Source organism: Amblyomma americanum, chromosome 2 (assembly GCF_052857255.1).
Source record: "Amblyomma americanum isolate KBUSLIRL-KWMA chromosome 2, ASM5285725v1, whole genome shotgun sequence".
Lineage (NCBI taxonomy): Eukaryota > Metazoa > Arthropoda > Arachnida > Ixodida > Ixodidae > Amblyomma > Amblyomma americanum.
This window is the reverse complement of record NC_135498.1, coordinates 131,914,735-131,933,324: the sequence shown is the minus strand read 5'-3', so window position 1 is coordinate 131,933,324 and position 18,590 is coordinate 131,914,735. Positions and strand designations below refer to the sequence as shown.

General features: G+C 47.6%; 1 protein-coding gene across 1 annotated transcript; it reads left to right on the top strand.

The window, feature by feature from the left end:
• Positions 1-1,846: 1,846 nt before the first annotated feature.
• Positions 1,847-18,179, top strand: LOC144119092 (uncharacterized). Its single transcript, XM_077651808.1, has 5 exons — positions 1,847-2,091; positions 5,245-5,345; positions 10,056-10,131; positions 11,585-11,704; positions 17,972-18,179. The coding sequence occupies exons 1-5, from the start codon at positions 1,894-1,896 to the stop codon at positions 18,119-18,121; spliced, it is 645 nt and encodes a 214-aa protein (XP_077507934.1). The 5' UTR covers positions 1,847-1,893; the 3' UTR covers positions 18,122-18,179.
• The last annotated feature ends 411 nt before the right edge of the window (positions 18,180-18,590 follow it).

The following is an 18,590-nucleotide window of genomic DNA, read 5'->3' as shown; positions in this document are numbered from 1 at the left end:
ACCGCACTCTCTTCTGCCAGTCGTCAACGATCAGCTCGAGCGGCCTGCGCGCAGCGTGGTCTGCTACGTGGGCCCCGACCAGGAAATGGGTGCCCTGCCGGAGGCCTGCACTCACGTCGTCTACCAGAGCCTCGTCGTCGACGTCTACACGCTCAAACTCGTGGACGCAGGGCTGCCTCAGAAGGGTCAGTCCCTGTCCTCTGCACTTGACAAGAGCTACAGGCGGTTCCCGTAGGCCTGAAATCAAGTAGCGCAAGGATAGGACTAGAGCGAAGGGAGTGTACGAGCGAGCGGTGTTGTGTTAACTGAGGGCCGTTTGGACGCGAAAGTGTTAACGTTCCGCTGAGTCATCGGCGTCGCCGTTGGCGTTGTGAGCGAAACATTCTTGTAGAAGCAACCTAGTGTGGGCCAGCTAGGTCATGTGACCCTGTGGCGTCATCACAACCTGCCCACTGGAATGTGAAAAAAACTGACCACCGTGGCAGGCGGCAGTTTAAGTAATGGTTGGTCGCGAGAGGCTGCTCGGGAAGGGAAACCTGGGTCACATAAACCCTAGCGGGGGCAGCAACTGCCATCGCATGGCAGTGGCGCGTAGCTTAACCGCTGCACCATTGCGCCAGGATATGAGGACGCCCAGGAATATATGAAAGTCGATAATGGCTATTTGCGTGTATATGGGCGTTAGGCCATTAACGCAATCACTTGGCGGAGCTGTAAGTGTCCCGTCCAATATTTCTTGCATGACTCCCTCCTATTCAAAGCCAAGGCTTCTTCCTCTAATGACCGAGAACATTGAAATCAGATCAAGAAATTAAGAACCTGTGTTTATCGCTGTCAATCTTGTTAAGGTTGAATGGAATTTACTAAGGAGGTTTTTTCAACACTCTGTGTTGATGATCACATCCCATTCCCATCACGGATCGCATCACGCTCCTTCTGACGCAGCGCCGACATCAGCTCTGTTGAGCTCTTTTGACTTACCCTTTCGAAGTCGCTAATCTGCAGTCCATTGCACTGAAGCTATTATAACGGGAGCTTAAGTCAGCGCTTAGGCGGCCGCGAAACTACGGCGGCGAAACACAGTGCCTGGTCTGTCAAGGTAGCAGGCTCTCGCTCTGGGCGATGGCCGTGCGGCTAGAAAATGCCTTTCTTCTTCTTCACACTAGTTCCTTTTGTGGCTGGTACGCAGCAGCCACTTTTCTCCCTACGTCCTGCGTGCTTTCGATCATTTTCCTTGCTCAGGGTTGGATTGCGATGCCACAGCGATCTAGTCAACGGTAAAGGCAAAAGAATCAAATCGTAATAGAGTTGAAAAAAAGGGAAACCAAATCAACCCCTTCCAAAGGAGATGTGGCTACCCTACTGAAAAATGTATATAGGTTTGAACGGGTCAGCAAATTGGATTATGGCGCATTTGGTTTGGCTTTATAGGATGGACGTCCCAAAGCGGCTCAGTCTATGAGGGACGCCGTAATGGAGGGCTCCGGATAATTTCGACCACCTGGAGTTCTTAACGGGCACTAACAATGCGCAGTACACGGAATTTTCACATTTTTCTTCAATCAAAGTGCTACTGTAGTGGGCGGGTTCGAACCCACGACTTGCATGCACTGTGTGATGTATGTGCACGGTAATTAACCACGGGTAATGGTAGATATACGAATCTCTCCACTAAGGAGTCACTCAAAGGCTGAATCGTTTTGGAAGCTTCATCCTATAATGTTAAACGATATGTGCCATAATCCTATTTGTCTCCTATTCAAACCTGCACACATTTTTCAATAGGGTACTGTTGACGTCGACCGTCCTTCAATTACTGCCCCCCCCCCTCCTCCCACACACGAGCGTGCCATCCAAGTGGTGGCGCAGCTGAGCGCGCCCAACGTGCGGCCCATGGTGTCGGTGTCCATGGAGCCCGGATACCTGGCCTCGCTGTCACGGCGCGCCGTGCTAAGCGGCCACGCCGGTCGGCTGGCGCGCAACGTGGGCCGGTGGCTGCTGCAGCGGGGCTACATCGGCGTCGACCTCGACCTGTGGACGCCCGCCAGCAAGGACGAGGCGAACGCCTCCTACTACGCCGCCATAGTGTCCGTGCGTGAGCGTTTGTGTCTGTGCGCTGCTGCACTCGGCGTCTCAATTTTTCAGCTCGGTCAAACGGGAAAACACCTTTCATGACTTCGGCAAAACTGCAGTAAAAAGCATTGGTAATTCCATGTCTCCATAACCATTGTTTTCAACGTAATATACGGTAGTGTCCCTCGACAGACGCATATGACGAAAATCAACCAAAATCCAATGAGGTGGTGTCAGGAAATCTTTGGAGAAAAAGTGGCCGCTGTTGACTCAGGACAGGCTTTGTGTGTTGAGGTATGCTTTGTGCGGACATTCGGGCCAGTTCTTAATCTGTTCATGGAGTGTATTTGGATGCTTCGTTTTCTTGATGCAGTCTTTGTCACTGTAAGCTTCCGCGGAGAGTGAAGCTGTCAAGTATCTGCCCAAGTAGAGCTCTATTTTCTAGGCTTAAGAATGAGAGCGCACATTCTAAATCGTGACACACTACGCACTCAACCTCATGCATGTGCCGTTCAGGCAACAACAGAAACGCTAAACGGTATTTTAAGGAGAGGGATCGGGAAAAGCGGTCCCTGACCTAAAGACAACGTCACTTTTGTCAAGGATAAGACCAAAATGTTTCAAATACGGAAGGAAAACATGCACCGATTGCAACTACAAAAACACACAAATCAACTAGCTGTGCCTCGTAGCCTGCGCGAATTGCTTTGTACACGATTGTACACTCAGTTTTTGTGGAGCAACATGCGTGCTGATTGCACGTGTTGCGCAAGGCCTGTGCTTTCGCATGCGTTCGTTTGCAGGCGTTCTGCGGATTCACCATAAATGCTTGGAGCTGCTTCGGATGAATCGCAGAGACCACAAGCACAGACAAATGCTTCCGTTCGACAACAAGCGATGCTCTTCATCGCATACCATCCTCGGTACCAGTGTTGCACCGTCACCGCTGACGTATTTGGTTGTCACTCCCTGAAACACAACAACGCGTCGCTGAGGACGACGCAGCATCCGCTGGAAAGAGAAACGAAGGGAGTAATTTTTAGAAAGACAGAGAGGCAGTGTAAATTCGAGAATACACTTGTGTTGAAAATTACAGAAAAATTTGCCGAAATTTTATGATCGTGTAAAAGCAGATATGCATGAACGTTAGCTAGTCTTGTTACTTTACTGCTGGCTTTGTAAGTTTGGCTTACCCTGCTATTTTTCATGCCGATAATGGCCGAGTTTTATCGTAATTAAAGCCAGTAGGATGTGCCACAGCACATGAGGCAACATCGCCTTGAAAGGCAACGGCATTAAAAGACACGGCACGAGCAGCGCGCGTCCATCGTCGCCACGCGGTTGCTCGCCTAATTCCGGCGCCCATGACTCGAGACCGCTTCGAGAGCAGAGACGGCGGAGCGCGCCGGCGACGCGGACTGGACGGGAGTATCGGCCAGGCGGGGATGCTAGGAGTGTAAACGATGTTGTTGGACAGCGGCAGTGATGGCACAAACATCGCAATATCCTGTTCGAGGTTGACCCATCGGAATAAAGCTTTCACGCTAATAACACCCTACCGGAAGCAAAGAGTAGACAATGTACAATCGGGGGAAAGAGTCTCTGGACAGCGTGCTGCGTAAATGAAGCCGATAGCTATGTTATTAACATCAGAGTGGAGACCACACATAAGAGATGAAAGCCAAAAGCCTGTTCTTCCACTCTGAGGTTAATAACAGAGCTATGGGCTTCATTTACGCTGCACGCGGTCCACCGACTTTTTTCACCGACTCCGACTGTACTTCAGTCGACATTTAATCCGAACTAAAGACAAAATGAGATGTGCTGGAGTAACAACCTCGAATTGAAAGGAGAAAAGGCGAGTACCAGCAATGGCGCCAATTAAGTGGAGTGGGCGGCTGAGATTGGGAGGTTTGCTAAGGTGCAGGCACCTCGACTCGAGCATCACAGGAATAAATGCATGTTATAGGAGAGTGTATTCCAGTGGACGTAATACAGCAAGATTTCATTCGCCCAACGGCACAGTCTCACTGCTGCCGTTTAAGCAGCGCCACTCAACAGAAAATGGGAGAAATGTTACCGGGACGAAAAAACGCTTATTCTGAAACGTTCTGAGGCGCAATATATTGATTTGCGTACCGTGTTTGAAATCGATAGACAACCATTCAATTTCCTTGTTCGGAATTATTTTTTCTCGTCTTTTTCTTATACCGATAACTAACATCAAGCAAATGATTTACCATCTTCCTTGGGTGTGTGATACCTTTTAGGTTGCAATCTTTCATGTTTTGGAATTTAAACCGCCGTTTAGAAACCCCGACTAGCCAGTTAGTAACACTGGATGTCAGTGTACCGTACCACTTAAGAACAGAACTAACATCGCGCAAATTATTTACTGCCTACACTGGGCATGCATTATGTTTTAGGTAGAATTTTGAGATGCTTTTGAGCCGAAATCACCGTTTAAAAAGATGTCAAACGAGCTGGGAGGCAGAACCGGAAGTGGGGTACTGTACCACTGAGAGGCAGGAATTACGGTGTGATGCGGCCAATGATGACTGCGATCATTATGATGAAACACTGCACTTGACTGTTTACTAGAGACATCACGTATTAAAGAGTGATCATCTAATTCCGTCGATGCATGCCTGTGGTCATTTACGCTTCATGAATATGCTGGCCTAAACGCATGGCTTCACACATCCTGGGCCTATTACCTTAGAGCATTTGCGCACAGCGTTGAGGAATCAATTGCCTCAGCTTGTGCTCAGGTAAGACTAGCATGCATTGCAAAGCGTGCTATTGTTAGTAATCGTCCTGCCAGGCGACTGTTACTACTGTCCTCAACACGCTTACTCCTATTCCCTTCGCAGAGCTGTGTCTGTTTGTGGACGGGAGTTACCCAACAAACAGCTCAATTATCCCGTTTCTTTTTTTATCTGCGCTGCACGTAGGCATTCGCTGTGGTATGTAGCCGCATTAGAGTAATATATTGCAATATATATAACTATACAGTATTTTATTTAGTCATTGGTTCATTCATTTCAACTATTGTGCTGCATTAATAAGTCGCATTCTTGTCCTGATCGATTGATTTATTGATTGATTGATCTGCAATGAAAATGTACAGCAAAAAGCTGGAGTCCTAGCTCTTCCGCTTCTCGAGTGCAGGCGATGAAAAGAACGCTGGACTCTGGTCGCCTACTGCTCAGCACCAACGTGTACCCCGTGCCGGGCCTCATGGAAGACATGCAGCTCGCCAGGCTCCGGAGGTGAGCTTCAAACTGCGTCATTTCTGTTTTCCTCGTCTCATACGAGCGGATATATATGAACGGGAATAACTGCCCTCCAGAGTGATTCCCCGTTTTCAAAAGACGCAAAGCAGCCGGCCGAGCGCTTCGCACAAGAAAGCTTGGCCACACCCACTTCAGTCTTCGGCAGTTTGCAAGGGTTCACGGACACTCGCCGTTTTACTAAGCTAAGTGCACGCTGGGCAAAGGGCCAGCTGCTCGCGAGGTATTCCTAAGTGATTGCAGCGTTGTGAATTCAGACCTTCTTGCATGGCTGAAGCGAGCCCTTTCTTTCTTAGCCAGCGCTGTCTACGTAAAAACACAAGCGCTCATTTTCGGTTCGTAAAACTTTAACATCTTCGGATCTCAGTATAATGGCAGTATTTTGTTTCAGTTGAAAATGTGGGAACACAATACAATTTCCTTGCTTTTTTTCTTTTCTGGGGCATTCTAGGGAAGGGCCTTTCTGCCATTTTATCATTCCACGCTCTTTCTGTCTCCGAACAATAAATACCGCTTTATTACCGGCTTTGGAAAAGCAACGAGGCTGCATTTACCGTTTCTCCTGCTAGCAGGAAACATAATCCATCCGTAGGAGGGTAGCTATGGCTCAACTTTCACGTCTCGCAGGCTATCCTGGCGGCCGGGCGATGGCGGCTGACGACCGCAGCGTCAGCGCTCTGCCATTTGCCTGCTTAGGTGAAAACTGAGCTCGTATATTAGAATAACATTTTTCTGGGCGTACGACGACCCCAAAGTGTATTTTTCCCCCTAGCCGTCTCGGAGGTTTCCTTTTTCGGGCCGGCGATATAGGTCAGTAGGTGGCTGCTTTTCGCAGCTGTCCTGGCGGCACATCTTCCAACCACTCCTGGCACAACCTTCACTAAGCACAAGGGGAGGTGTTCTGCGGGTGTCACCTTATTAGAGTTATCTACTTCGGCCCTTGCAGATTGTCTCGAGCGCGCGGCTTCGGGGCATCGAGCCAATCGGCGTGGACCAAAGTAGACATGTCGAAAAAGGCGACACGCGCAGAGAGAGAGAGAGAAAAAAAAACTTAATTTGGGTGCTTTCAAGGGCTTGGCGTCTCGAGGCCTCCGTCGCCTTCACTGCGCTGGCGACTTGAGGCCTCTTCTTAAGCAAGGTTGGGCCCCTATTCCAGGGCTCCACTGAGCCTAGCTACCTCACTTGCGTGCTGCACTAAAGCCCTTTGGGCTGTGAGCTCGCAGCTGGTGAGCCGACTCTCCCATTGCTCCGCACTCGGGTTATTGTGTTGGTGGAATGTTTGGTTGCGTTTACATTCCCATGTGATGTGGTAGAGTGTGGGTGTGGCCCCGCACCAGGGGCAGGTATCTCTGTACTGCGTCGGGTACATTTTGTATAGGATGTATTAATTTGACACGCGCAGAATATCGCCCCTGGTGACTTGCACCACTCGTTTCACCAAAGCGGTTTCTGGCAGCGCTGCTTAATAGAAATTCTGTGGTACAAGAGACGGCGAGACATCTTTTGGCGGATGGTTGACCGGTTATCTCAGCTAAATATAATCACGTTTTTCTAAAAGACGGAGCGTCCTACGCGGGTGAAACCAAGTGAATGATGTTGGTAGCTCCACGGCATAATGTACAGCATTTTTTACTCTCAGTCTGCCGTTTTAAGAAATTATTGAAGAATAACTTCCTACCATTTTTACACTTGGTTTCGGGAACGCAATGTTAATGAAAGCTTGTAGCCGTCCTGCCAAATCAAATGGCTGAAGTGTTTGCAAGATAGTACAATTAACGTACTGGGGCGGGAACAAGTAAACGGAGCGCGCTATTCCGTTCTAACTGCAATCATGCCTTTTTCATTGAATGTAAAGAAACGTTATTTGTCCGTGAGAAAGCGCACTAGCGCCCACTACAACCCTATACGACAGTTGCCGGTTTCAAATAGGCAACACGGAGAAACGTTAGAAGACAATAGCGTGCTCCCGTTTTCTTTTCTCCGCGTCCGTGACCCACTTCAATAGCTTTAGAAGAACGCCTGTAATGTGCAAAAGCGAAGGCGCAAAAACAGCGTCCCAACACGCGAAATCTGCGCCAGCAACTGGTTAGGCCTCTTAGAAAACGAGCCCTCATCGTTCTTCAAGGCAATACGCAGTGAACTTGAAGAGATAAAGAGTACCTCGGTGTTTTTGTGCGTGCGGGAACTTTTACTGGCCAGTACTTCCTCAAACATAGATTTTTTGTTTGTAGATTTCTGTGCTGGCTTGACTTTCTCAGTGGAGCGCATCTTCATACCAATGATATCTTCAGTCTCACGTCCCGTGGAAGCAAGGCAAACAATTATCACTGCTTCACGAGGTGGGTACACGCTATCTGTTAGGCGGAATATGAAAATAGCAGGGCGCCAGTTCGTAGGCGCAGGACAACAACCAGAGAAAGGGGCGTTATTATGATTTGCACTGAAACCTCGCTACTCCCCTAACCGGTAGGGTAACCCTATTCTAAGACCTCTGTCACACGGCTAGTTTCAATGGCGATCGAGTAGAGGGCATTCGAAATTCTCAATCACCATCGAACTCGGAGGAGTTGTGTCGCTGCTACACAGCAAAACCCCTTTGGCCATTGAAATGGTTCTCCTGTCTTACGCAAAGCTTGTATGGCGCCACGATCGCTTCTTTGTATTTTGCGCAAATAACAAAAATATTTCCTAAATATATGCTGAATGCTGAAATACATGCATACGTGCCTGTCATTTAGAACCCTTTTAGATGCACGTACGCGAAGGACGCCGCGGGTTGTATTAGCACACTCTACTGACACATGCAGACAGTGCTGTAGCCACTCGAATACAAGAAGAGTCAAAAGCAAGCCATTCGAATTTCTTCGGAGCGCTGCTTCGTCAGGCTTAACACTTGGGAAATCGCCTTTATATTTGGACATCAAAAGCTATTTGTCCCTTGAAACTTTATGCGAGGGTAAGAATGGTCAAATAGAAGACGAATACCGCTGATAAGAACAGGATGTTACTTTGAGGGATTAGCGACGAAGATGTTATCGCTGTGAAGCGGGCGGTCAGGGCGCCGCCATGTTGTCAACCTCACCTAAGCAAGCAACGCAAAGACCGCAAAGTAAAAATAATGCGCTTAACGAGCTTAAAACCAAACAGATACAATTTGAAAATTCTTGTAGAGACTGATTGCATTAAATTTTAGCCGAATAATGTTTGTTCATGCTTTTGTACCTTGAATGCATCGTGTATGAAAGTGCGCGTTGAAATCGTTTGAAGCAACGCTAGCCACCTTGAGCAGCGCTCTAAGGCCCTCGAAATCTCGATGAAGTTCCGCGCTGCTCCGTTGACTCGATGGCCATTGAAACTGACCGTGTAGCAGCGCTCGATCACCTTTGAGTCGATAGACTATCGGTTCGAGGGCCTTCGAAGTGCCCGTGTGACAGCGGTAAAAAGACTCTAGTGACACGTTAGGTGCACTTGCTTTCTACTATGACGCGTCAGCGCTTGCTAGTGCGCCTCTCGTGGCCACCGCAAACGCAAAGGCCCGTCAGAGACGGCGCTTTTTATATAACAGGCTTACTTATATTTGAGACCACGCACGGTGGCGCTGCTTACGTAGTAGTTATTCCGGGGACGGTCTTCCGAACGACGCAAAGAGTATACGTAAAGCGTACCTTGCCGCAAACACTCCATTCGTTTGTTTTGCAGGGTTGTCCACAGCTTTCCTAGATAGACCTTGTTACCGAAATCAAACACATAGAAAGCTAGCGAATTTGTTCAATCAAAAATTAACTTCCTATGCTGAAAAATCTAGTACAAACTAGTCCAAGCAACTCCAAACAGTAACCGTTTGGTTGCACTCGTGTAGGACACACCGTATATTTTAGCACGTCGGTTAATTTTAGCTGTGACAATTTTATGCCACTGGCGTTCGAAATTTAACAAAATTCTAGGACGAACCCCTTAGAAATGCTTGGAATTGGGATAGCTGGAACAGCACTGTGCAAGAGCTACACTGCTTGATTTGATACCAAATGCAGTTTACGAAAACGACGAGAACGGTTAATCGCATCGTTCTTGTCTGATCTTGTCTGTCTTCGTTAACTGTATCTGTGTAAATCCAACCAGCGCGCCTCTTGTACGAGGAATGTATAATAAGAAGGTTATATGCATTTCCAAATGTAGGTTGCGTTTAACACTGTACCTCGAGTAATAAAACGTCGCTTTCTTGCGATGCTTATGTCCCATATCAAATTCGGTAGAAACCTTTTAAATCAGTTGCATTTAGACACGCCCCATATCTATACGCCACATAAGATAGTCCTACCATATGTTCTGACCGCCATCTATCTTGTCGGTCTTTCTAAGGCCAGTCGGTCTTATCATAATGATATTTCTTATCGCGATGACCGGAAAGCACCCGTAAGGGCAGAGTAGTGTAAATATAGCTGTCAACCTTACTTACGCTAGTCATCTGCGTGCAACTGGTAACGCTACCCAATTGAAGGGCAATGAGGCTCGAGAAAACGAAAAACTGCGCTTCTTTATCATCTGAGACGATTGTCCGGTTATTTTATTGAGCTTTTGTGCTTCTGTGAAAGCGCGATTGAATAGAAAATTACCGAACAGTGATTACAAACATTACTGAAAACCGGATCCTGCTCAGACGATTTTATTTCCCTTTTCACTGCGGCGCAGCAATGTGCACCTGATGGTTCTGAACCCATGCGTTAACAACTCGGAACCATGTCCCCTGAAGGGTGCCCAGAGCTGGGTAAGAACACCGTCTTCTGCATGAGCCGTTCTTTTCTCTGTGATCTTCAGTGTCACGTGTTGTTCAGGCCAATTGCTAATATGCTACTAGCAGAAACTCTCTCTGCGAAACTGCCAACGTGCTGTACAATTCGAGCAACTTTCATGCATAATAACTATATCGGCTTCTTCTGGGGGAAATACGAATGATATGAAAAAGAAGTAGAGTAGTTAAGGGGATCCTGAAATCGTTTTATTAATGCTCAAGTATGCCTTTCGGCATAATAGAGTTATATGTACATGTGCAGGCTGGTGTAGGCTATAGATGCCAACAAGGCCCGGTATTGGGCCCCGTTGCTACAGATTGGAGTGTCCGGCGGTCAACAGGGGTGGTAAGCTTGAGTGCCTAGGTGTCGCTTGCGTGCCGCCCAAAGTCCGAGGCAAGGTATCATGAAGTGAGGTAACGTCAGTTCTGTAGTAGAGTCCGGGCAGAAGGCGCAGTTCAGAAGCGGTGTCAGTGATGTCCAGGAGGCCCTGACAGCAGGCGTCCGCGCTGCATCCACCCGGATTCTCCTGAACGCAACCTCCTCACGGCGAGTTAAACCGCCGGAAAGATAGGATCCACGCGGTGGAATTAAAGCGCACTTAGAGCGGCGAGGAAATTCCTTTTTTAGGCAGTACGGCGTCTTCTGCCGATAATTTCAGTACAGGAGGCGGGTACGTCACTTGCCAGCCTTCAGCGGCAAGCCTTCAAGCTCGCCGCGTATGTCCAAAATAAGCCCATGTAATTAATATCAGGGCCCCTTTACCAGTAAAAAAAGGTGGGCAGAAATAGTCAAAGAGCGGAAATGCAATATCGTTACCACTAAAGCGCGTGTAAACGATTAGGAAATAACTTACCACATGCAGTAGCTACAAGGGAACACTACGCCCCCGTCATAGCCAGCACATTTTCTGTACTCACCTTTGAAACCTCGAAAAAAAATTAGATAAAAAACGCTGCGGTACTTAAGCGCCAAAACGTGGATTAGTTATTTAGACCTCGAGAGGCTAGCATTCGGCAGTCTCCTCTGTTGAGACTCTGGGCGAATTTCGGCTTTCCCAAATTAAATGCCTGTGTGTTTATAGGTGAACAAAAGGTGAAGGCGAAATACAAGGCGCATACGCTGACAAGCAGCAGAATTTATTTGTACAAAAAAAATGGTGCGTCTCAAATTCTTCTCTGCTATGAAATTCACTAACTTGTCTGCTCCGGTCCTGGTTTTTCTTCTTCGTTTTTTCCAGTTTACGTTGCCTTTGCGGTTGCGTTGCGTGGCTCCCTAAGAACTGCCCCGCGTTTAGGTACTGCGGGCAGCGTGATACGCGCATGTTTAAAGCAAAGCACGGCGAATAGTCTCGTCTCGCTGTGACCACCCGCGTTAGTTCATTGCCGCAACTAAACTATAACACTGCATTGTTTCCGGCGTGACATGCAGCACTCCGCTCTGGCTGCCTTCTACTCTGCCACGGGTAACCTGGCGCATATAGTGATGGCCGTCCACTTCCCTGCCAGCTCAAACCGGACAGAGAACCGCGCCAACGCGCTCCTCGAGAAAGTGAGTTGTGTGTAACTTCAAATCTTGCTCGCCGCGAGTCTATTTTTATTACAAAAGCAGAAAGACATTCTCTAACATGTGATCGGTGCTACCGCCACACACTCAAGCACTGTAGCCACGCCCGCTGTCAGTTTTGTGGCGCTTACCTTACACATTTATTGGATCCGCACCCATGCCACTCGTTCACAGCACTATCTCCAGCTCAGATTTCTAGCCGCCTGCGGTTACCCTATTTTGTGAGAGCAAAGCCGCCCCTCCTGTTGCATACCCCCCCCCCCCCGTCCCCCCATGCAGTGGCCACTCCTCGTTGCCCATATCGCCCACGCCTTGGGCGATACGGGCTCAGACGGTCCGACTTAAAATGGCGGCGAGGGCCAGGGTCGGAAAATAGACTTTTTGAAGCGATAGCTACACAACGGTAGCATTTCAAACCTTCAGCGTGGCGGCGCTGCCGATGGATGGATGGTTGCATACGGCTGAACCCTTTAAATCGGGCGGTGGCTCGATCAAGCCACCTTGCCACGACTTATGAAATTTTACTCTTGCCTTGAGCCACCCTGTGAATGCGCTGCCACCCTGTGGCCGCTCCGCCACGCCGTGGCTGCGCCGCCACGCTGTCACGTGGTTGGTCACGTGGTGCGGAGAACCTTGCCGGCGGCGCGGTGCCGTGGCTGATCACGCGGTTCGTCACGTGGTTTGTCACATGCCCAAGTTCCACTCGGCCAGCTATACCTATCGCGTCACTCCAGGTTTAACCAGAGCTAAACCACCGCCAATTTTTTTATGCCTCTCTTGCGAAAAATTTGGGCACGTTTTAAACCAGCGTTGCCGTTACACGTACACGGAAACGTGCAATCGGCGTCCGCCCTCGTTTCGCCCTCGTGACGTCATGCCACGGCGACGATGGGGCGCGACGGGGCAGGGCGTTCGTATGCGACGCCGCATCACCACACGCTACTGTGCATAACGGTTTATCTTCCGCCTAGCCGTGAGTAGAATATAAAATGCGCCTGACACGCAGCTTGCGATAAATGGAGGAGGTTTCCTGAGGCAGGTTCTATGTTTTCTAATGCTAGACGGGGAACTTGGGGTAATGTTGGGTGATGTTTTTCTCGAAACTGACGTGAAGCCTGAAGCGCTATCAGAGAAAATTGCCGTTGAGAAAGTGGCGCTGAGTTTTCGAAAACGTTCTCCCGTCGGGGCTGCCTGTGTACGACCGGCTGCACTATCGAGCTAGTACACACGTGAGCATAAGCCTATCCCTAACGGCTCGAATCCGCAAAAAAGTTTTGCGATTTCGGCCCCCAATTTGGTGGCGCCAGCTTTAAGCTTCCAAGTCTAACCTAATTTTACTTAGAAAACCGACGTCCCGACACTGGATGGCTCGGTTAGGAAGAATGGTAGCTTCCTTGCGTGCAGGCTTCTTCTCTCATTTTAGCTGCAACGCACGTGACACTTTCTGATGTAGCACTGGCACTGACACCAAGCTGCTGTCGAGCGATGGATCTAAAGTTACGCCTGCACTGTAAATGCTCTTTTGATGTTCGTGATATAGCAAAGAACTAAGGACGAAAAGCAGTGTAATCAAAACCGTATTTTTACTTCTGCGCTCCTCACGTCAAGTTTTCTTAGACATCAGTTTTAATTGCGAGGCAACAGTGTAATAATGTAAGGCACTGTCATGAACATATTGATAGGAATCGCCTAACCTTCCGATGCAAAGGAAAATCTTCCGTTTAAAGTTTGTCCTGCGCTGACACCGAGCAGTTAATGCTGGCATGTAAAATCTACGGGGTGAATTTTGACAATAAATAGCTGAAAACCACAAGCGTCCCGAGTGGGGATCTGCGATACATTCTTTGCTGGGTTAAATCTTATATGTGCACAAAAAACGCGGTCGTGATCACGTTCCCGTTGCAAAAATGCGCTTGCGCAGAATTTCTCGGTGTGTCTTATCCGCCAGTACAACTTACAGCAATTTCGGGCTCCTGACGTCATTTCAGCCAATGACTAATTAAACAAGAATGAAAATTAGATACAGTTCGATTAAAATCTTTGTGTTATCCTCGCCAAGGCGTGTGTTCAGCTGCATCCACGCAGGCCTCCCTCGAACTGCATTTGTTCATTGCTGGTATTTGCGGTTATATAAACACTGAAGAGAGCGGAAAGTGCAGTTTCAGTTCTTTAATGCTGTAGCTTCAGCCATTTGTTCTAATATTCCGCACGCTGTGGGAATTATTAAAGTGCTATGAAATGGCACACGTATCCAACAATTGCAATATAGTGGAGCTACGAAGTTCAACAAACATTCAGGGGAAAAAACTCCATGAATGGAGCGTCGTACCATAGCGGATATGTATTAGTGTAGACGTGTACCGGATTAACGCATGAGTCCTGCGCACGCGCAGTAGCACGTGCGCACCGCACCAGGCTCCACAGACCATGCAACTGTGCGTGTGCAGCAAGCATACGTTAATTAAGTACGGGTGCACGCTAATAGTTCTCCGCTGTGCTAAAAGCTTACTAATATGTTTTTTTTTTCATTTTTAAGGACCTTCATAGCGCAGAACTTAGCTCCACTTGTGGTGATGTTGAAGGTCAAGGACTCGCACGAAGCTGGCACGTGTATCTGTACCGCAAGGCGCTAACAAAATACGTCTTCTCCAGATTGTTGATGCCTGCTACAGGAATTATTTCCCTGAATTGCGCCACACCTGGTCAACGGGAAAAGTTGCGTAACGATTATGCAGTGCCGAGTAATCTATACCGCAGAGAGGGATTAATGCTACCGTAAGCCTTACTTTCAGTGAGCCACTGGGCAAAGCGGAAATAAAAGCGGCCCCAGATATCATTACTAATACTTCTAGCAATTTTTTTTTCTGGTCTCGTACTGCAGTGTTTGCATGGATGTCCGAAGTCCACGGTCGCATGATTTTTACCCGATTGAAGAACGAACGTCTAGCTTTCTTCATCACAGAAGTGTAACCTTGGCAAGGGATAAAGAAATCATTCAGAATGCTTTATTATATGGAAAGATAATGAATCAGTTAGGCAGTGCTACACTGGTTCACTCATCGTCAGAGCATGCATGCATCAGTTGTAGATTTGCTTTGTGATTAGATGCCACTTGCTAATTCCTTAATCTGGTCCTGCTTATCTCAATCTGCTCGACAACACGCATGCAGGCTTTTAAATTGCTGGAAAGTTAAAAAGAACGTAAATAACCAATCAAAGTGTCGCCATATATATAACAGTTCTAGGTTAATCACTGTATATTATAAATATATTTCCTCGGCTATCCAGAACCACTTGATTTCGTTGTTCGATGTGTACACAGTCAGTTTAACTGAAATGTAATTGACTGCTTTTCAAGCAGCCGCTTAAAGAGTTATTGAGTGCCAGGACCGGCACTGACGCGTAATATGAATACAATGGCGCAGGTCGACATATAAGCGACAGTATTTTGTTTCGGGCTGTCTGTTGAGGTATTTATCAAGATTAATGCCTCATTTAGCTTTTGATGCTGCAGATGTTTCTCTTTTCTGCGTGTTGGAAGCGAAAAACGTCAATAATATGACGTGTGCGTATTGTTGCCGTTTTACCGCTACGCCGAGACGCTAAAGAGAGACAGAGCTGCGACGTAAGCATTTCGTGTGCTTCTGGCAAACCAAAACATCGCCTGTTTTGCAAAGCATAGCGTATCGTTTTTTTTTTCTTTACGAAACAAGCATCGTTGCCTTACAATGATATCACAGGGAAAACTTCACCGCCGAAAGAAAAGACTCATTTTCAAGAAAGGTGTCGTACCTTTTTTTTTAAGGAGGCCGCTCAAATATCGGCTCCCGAGCATATGTTTCTGATTGCTGGCTACTAAACATAGCTTCTTTTGGCGTCAAAGCGACGGTTCAACTGCAAGTGACATCCAACTCTAGGGATCTAATTCAGCATCTAAAACCTGCAAGTTGCTTAACGCGTCTTGAAATCTTTTTACTCATAAGCTTATTTCACCTCCATTGAAACCCGCACCATCTTAGCTGCCGGTGATTGAATAACCTAATCCTTTCATAAAGCTAAACAGCGGAAAGTCATAACTAAGTAACCACCTTATACTTACTTGCTACACAAGCTTATAAGCTTTACAGGTTTCTTAAAATTAGGCACAAGGTGGTGCTTGGCAACCTGCTCTGCACATAAGCTATGCTGCCAGGTCGACACAAAGTGAAATGTTAATTGCCACCGTCAAGGCACCTTATTGACTGAAATACATTAATTAACTTTTAATCCTTTGCGGTCATCGTGAATAGCGGCGGTTAGCATTTCTATTCTACTCCCTTTGGCAGAATTTGTCTAGGGCACGCGTGTTCCAAGATATCCCCCCCCCCCCACACCCCCCACACACACAGTTTCCAATCATTTCGCGTAGTTACGCAACCAAGGCGATGGTAGTCGGCGTGAATTTCCTCTCTACTCTTACGCAGGTGCTGTGTCGGGCACTTCTTTCAATTCGATAGCCGAAAGTGAGAAAGAAACAGCCACCAGTTTCACCGATCACTCTACGCCGTTGTCATACGAAAAGCCGCGACACGCCGCGAGCAATTTCGCGCTGATACTCACTGCATTGCTCGCGCAATTAGGCCGATCAAGCGGAAATTCTTGAAGCAAATATCTCGGAACACACGAGTGATAGGATAATTCTACCAAAAAATACTTGTGTAGGAATACGACTGATTCTTAGTTAACAGTATGAACATGCCCGCTTACTGCAGGAACAAGAAAATTAACACAATTTTGGTTATTACATGCTGACGGTGTCAACTATCATCTCACTTTGTGTCCGCCTGGCCGCATAAGAAATGCTCCGAGGTGGATTGTACGTACCTTTAAGCGCCTAATTTTAAGAAATTGAAAATTTTAAGCTAAATTCTTTACTCCGTCCATAGAAAGCGCGTTTGGTTTCCCGGTAAAACAAAATTGTAATCGATTGTTGCACTGCGAACACATTTCTCAAAACTCCAGGCAAACGTGATTTTGACACAAAGATGTGCGACATCTGAAGAAGATTCAGCGCTCAGAGCTCAAGAAACTGCTATGAAATAAACGAATAAATTGTGCTTATTCCGGAGGACCGTTTTCAGTGAACTGACGCATTTAAACTTCTGTTCACGCATCTCATGCGTGACTCTGCTTAATTTGAGGGTAAGGTCTTGCAGGACGTTCTTGATGCGAGAGGATAACACACGTTTTATTGGCATCACTGCATCAAGCGCTATCCACGGTAACGATGACCTGCTCCAAGGCTTTTGCGCCTTTAGAACGGTTACTGTGGTGTTGAGCGAATGTTTTCACAGAGAGAGAGAAAGTGATCTAACGAAAGGAAAGCCGCAAACAAGGACAGGCAGGTCCTTCACGGACATGGAACGGTTGCGCAGGAGATGGTAATGCACATGTCCGAATCACTGTAATAAATAACAAAAGTTTATTATTTTTTTGGAAATGTGGTACTTGCGTATTGATTATGGTTGAGAAAAAAGTGAGCAGAGAGCGAGGCAGTTTGTGTTCCGCTTAGAAATGAGTACGTGTAGTAAACTTTCGATGTAAAGAATATTCAGAAAAACTTCGCACTGTGGGACATTGTTCAAGAATAGGCCGATTTGTACCCGCATTTGAGCTATAAAAATATCGCCCCATTTTTACCCCCCACTGCGCAAGAAATAAAACCCGCATACAAAAGGCCCTATGCCTAGGTAGTCCCCAAATACACTAAAAAGGCCAATCTTCGAATGAAAAACCAAACAAAAACAGGACACTCTCGTGGTCATGGTCCTATGTCAGTGCTCACTCAGATATAACCGCGGCTTCCAAGCGTCTGTGGAAAGCGACCCGGCCAGTGGGTGTTTGGCAGTTGGAACTCACTATTCGCTGGCATTGACCGTGATATGCAGCCACTGGTGAAATTCATCGCAGCGGGCTGTCAACAGCAGACGACCAAACCTGCGCACTGGCTGCGATTGCTCGCGATGTGCAGCCAACGGTGAGGTCCGGTTGCCTCCTATCCAAGGGCTGGGTCGTTTTCCAGAGACGCTTGAAAGCCGCCGGCTTATCTGAGTGACCAGTGACAGAGAACCAAACAGACGCGAAATGGCCAATTTAAATTAGACAGCTGAAAGAATACGGCCCCTGCTGTCACTGCAGTTTTGCGGCTACTAACTAGTGCTTCTAACCAGCCGAAACAACCGTGAGCCGAATGCGTCCCCCGGCGGTGTGCAGGCTCGCTTCGTGCGCTGGGCGAAGCTCCGGGGCGTGGCCCTCAAGGGCTCCTGGACGGCCAACACGTCGGCGCCGCTGCTGCGGCCGCTCGCCGACTACGAGGCGCCCCGCGCGGACTTCCTCGACTGGCCGGCCACCTCGGCACCCTGAGCGCGCACACGTGGCTGCCAGGGCTGTAGTAGATGCGCAGCACCCAATGCAGCTGGCCCCCGGCCCCAAGTCGTTTTGTGTTTGTACACAAACACTTTTTTTTCTTTTTCACTGACTGCAGAATCGATGCGCGGGATAGCCTAACGTGAGAAATGCGAACATATAATCTGCGTTAAAAAATACTTGCTTCAAGTTTTTTTTCTCTATTCAAACAAGACGTCTTTGGTTATGTTTTAGCTTTTTTTGCCTATTCATTTATTCACGCAATAAAGTTAAGGGTCCCGTTCAGCGGAGAATCCGGCATCGTAGTTTCCGTTGGAATGTCAAGAACACCCGCATTTGTCGAGAGAGCTTTGACATCACACGTGCAGCTGGAGGAATTGAAAAATGATTAAAACATAAAATAAATTGTGATTATACGGTCACTACGTAACTCAAACGTCGTTATGAAAAGTAAGAATCTGAATTA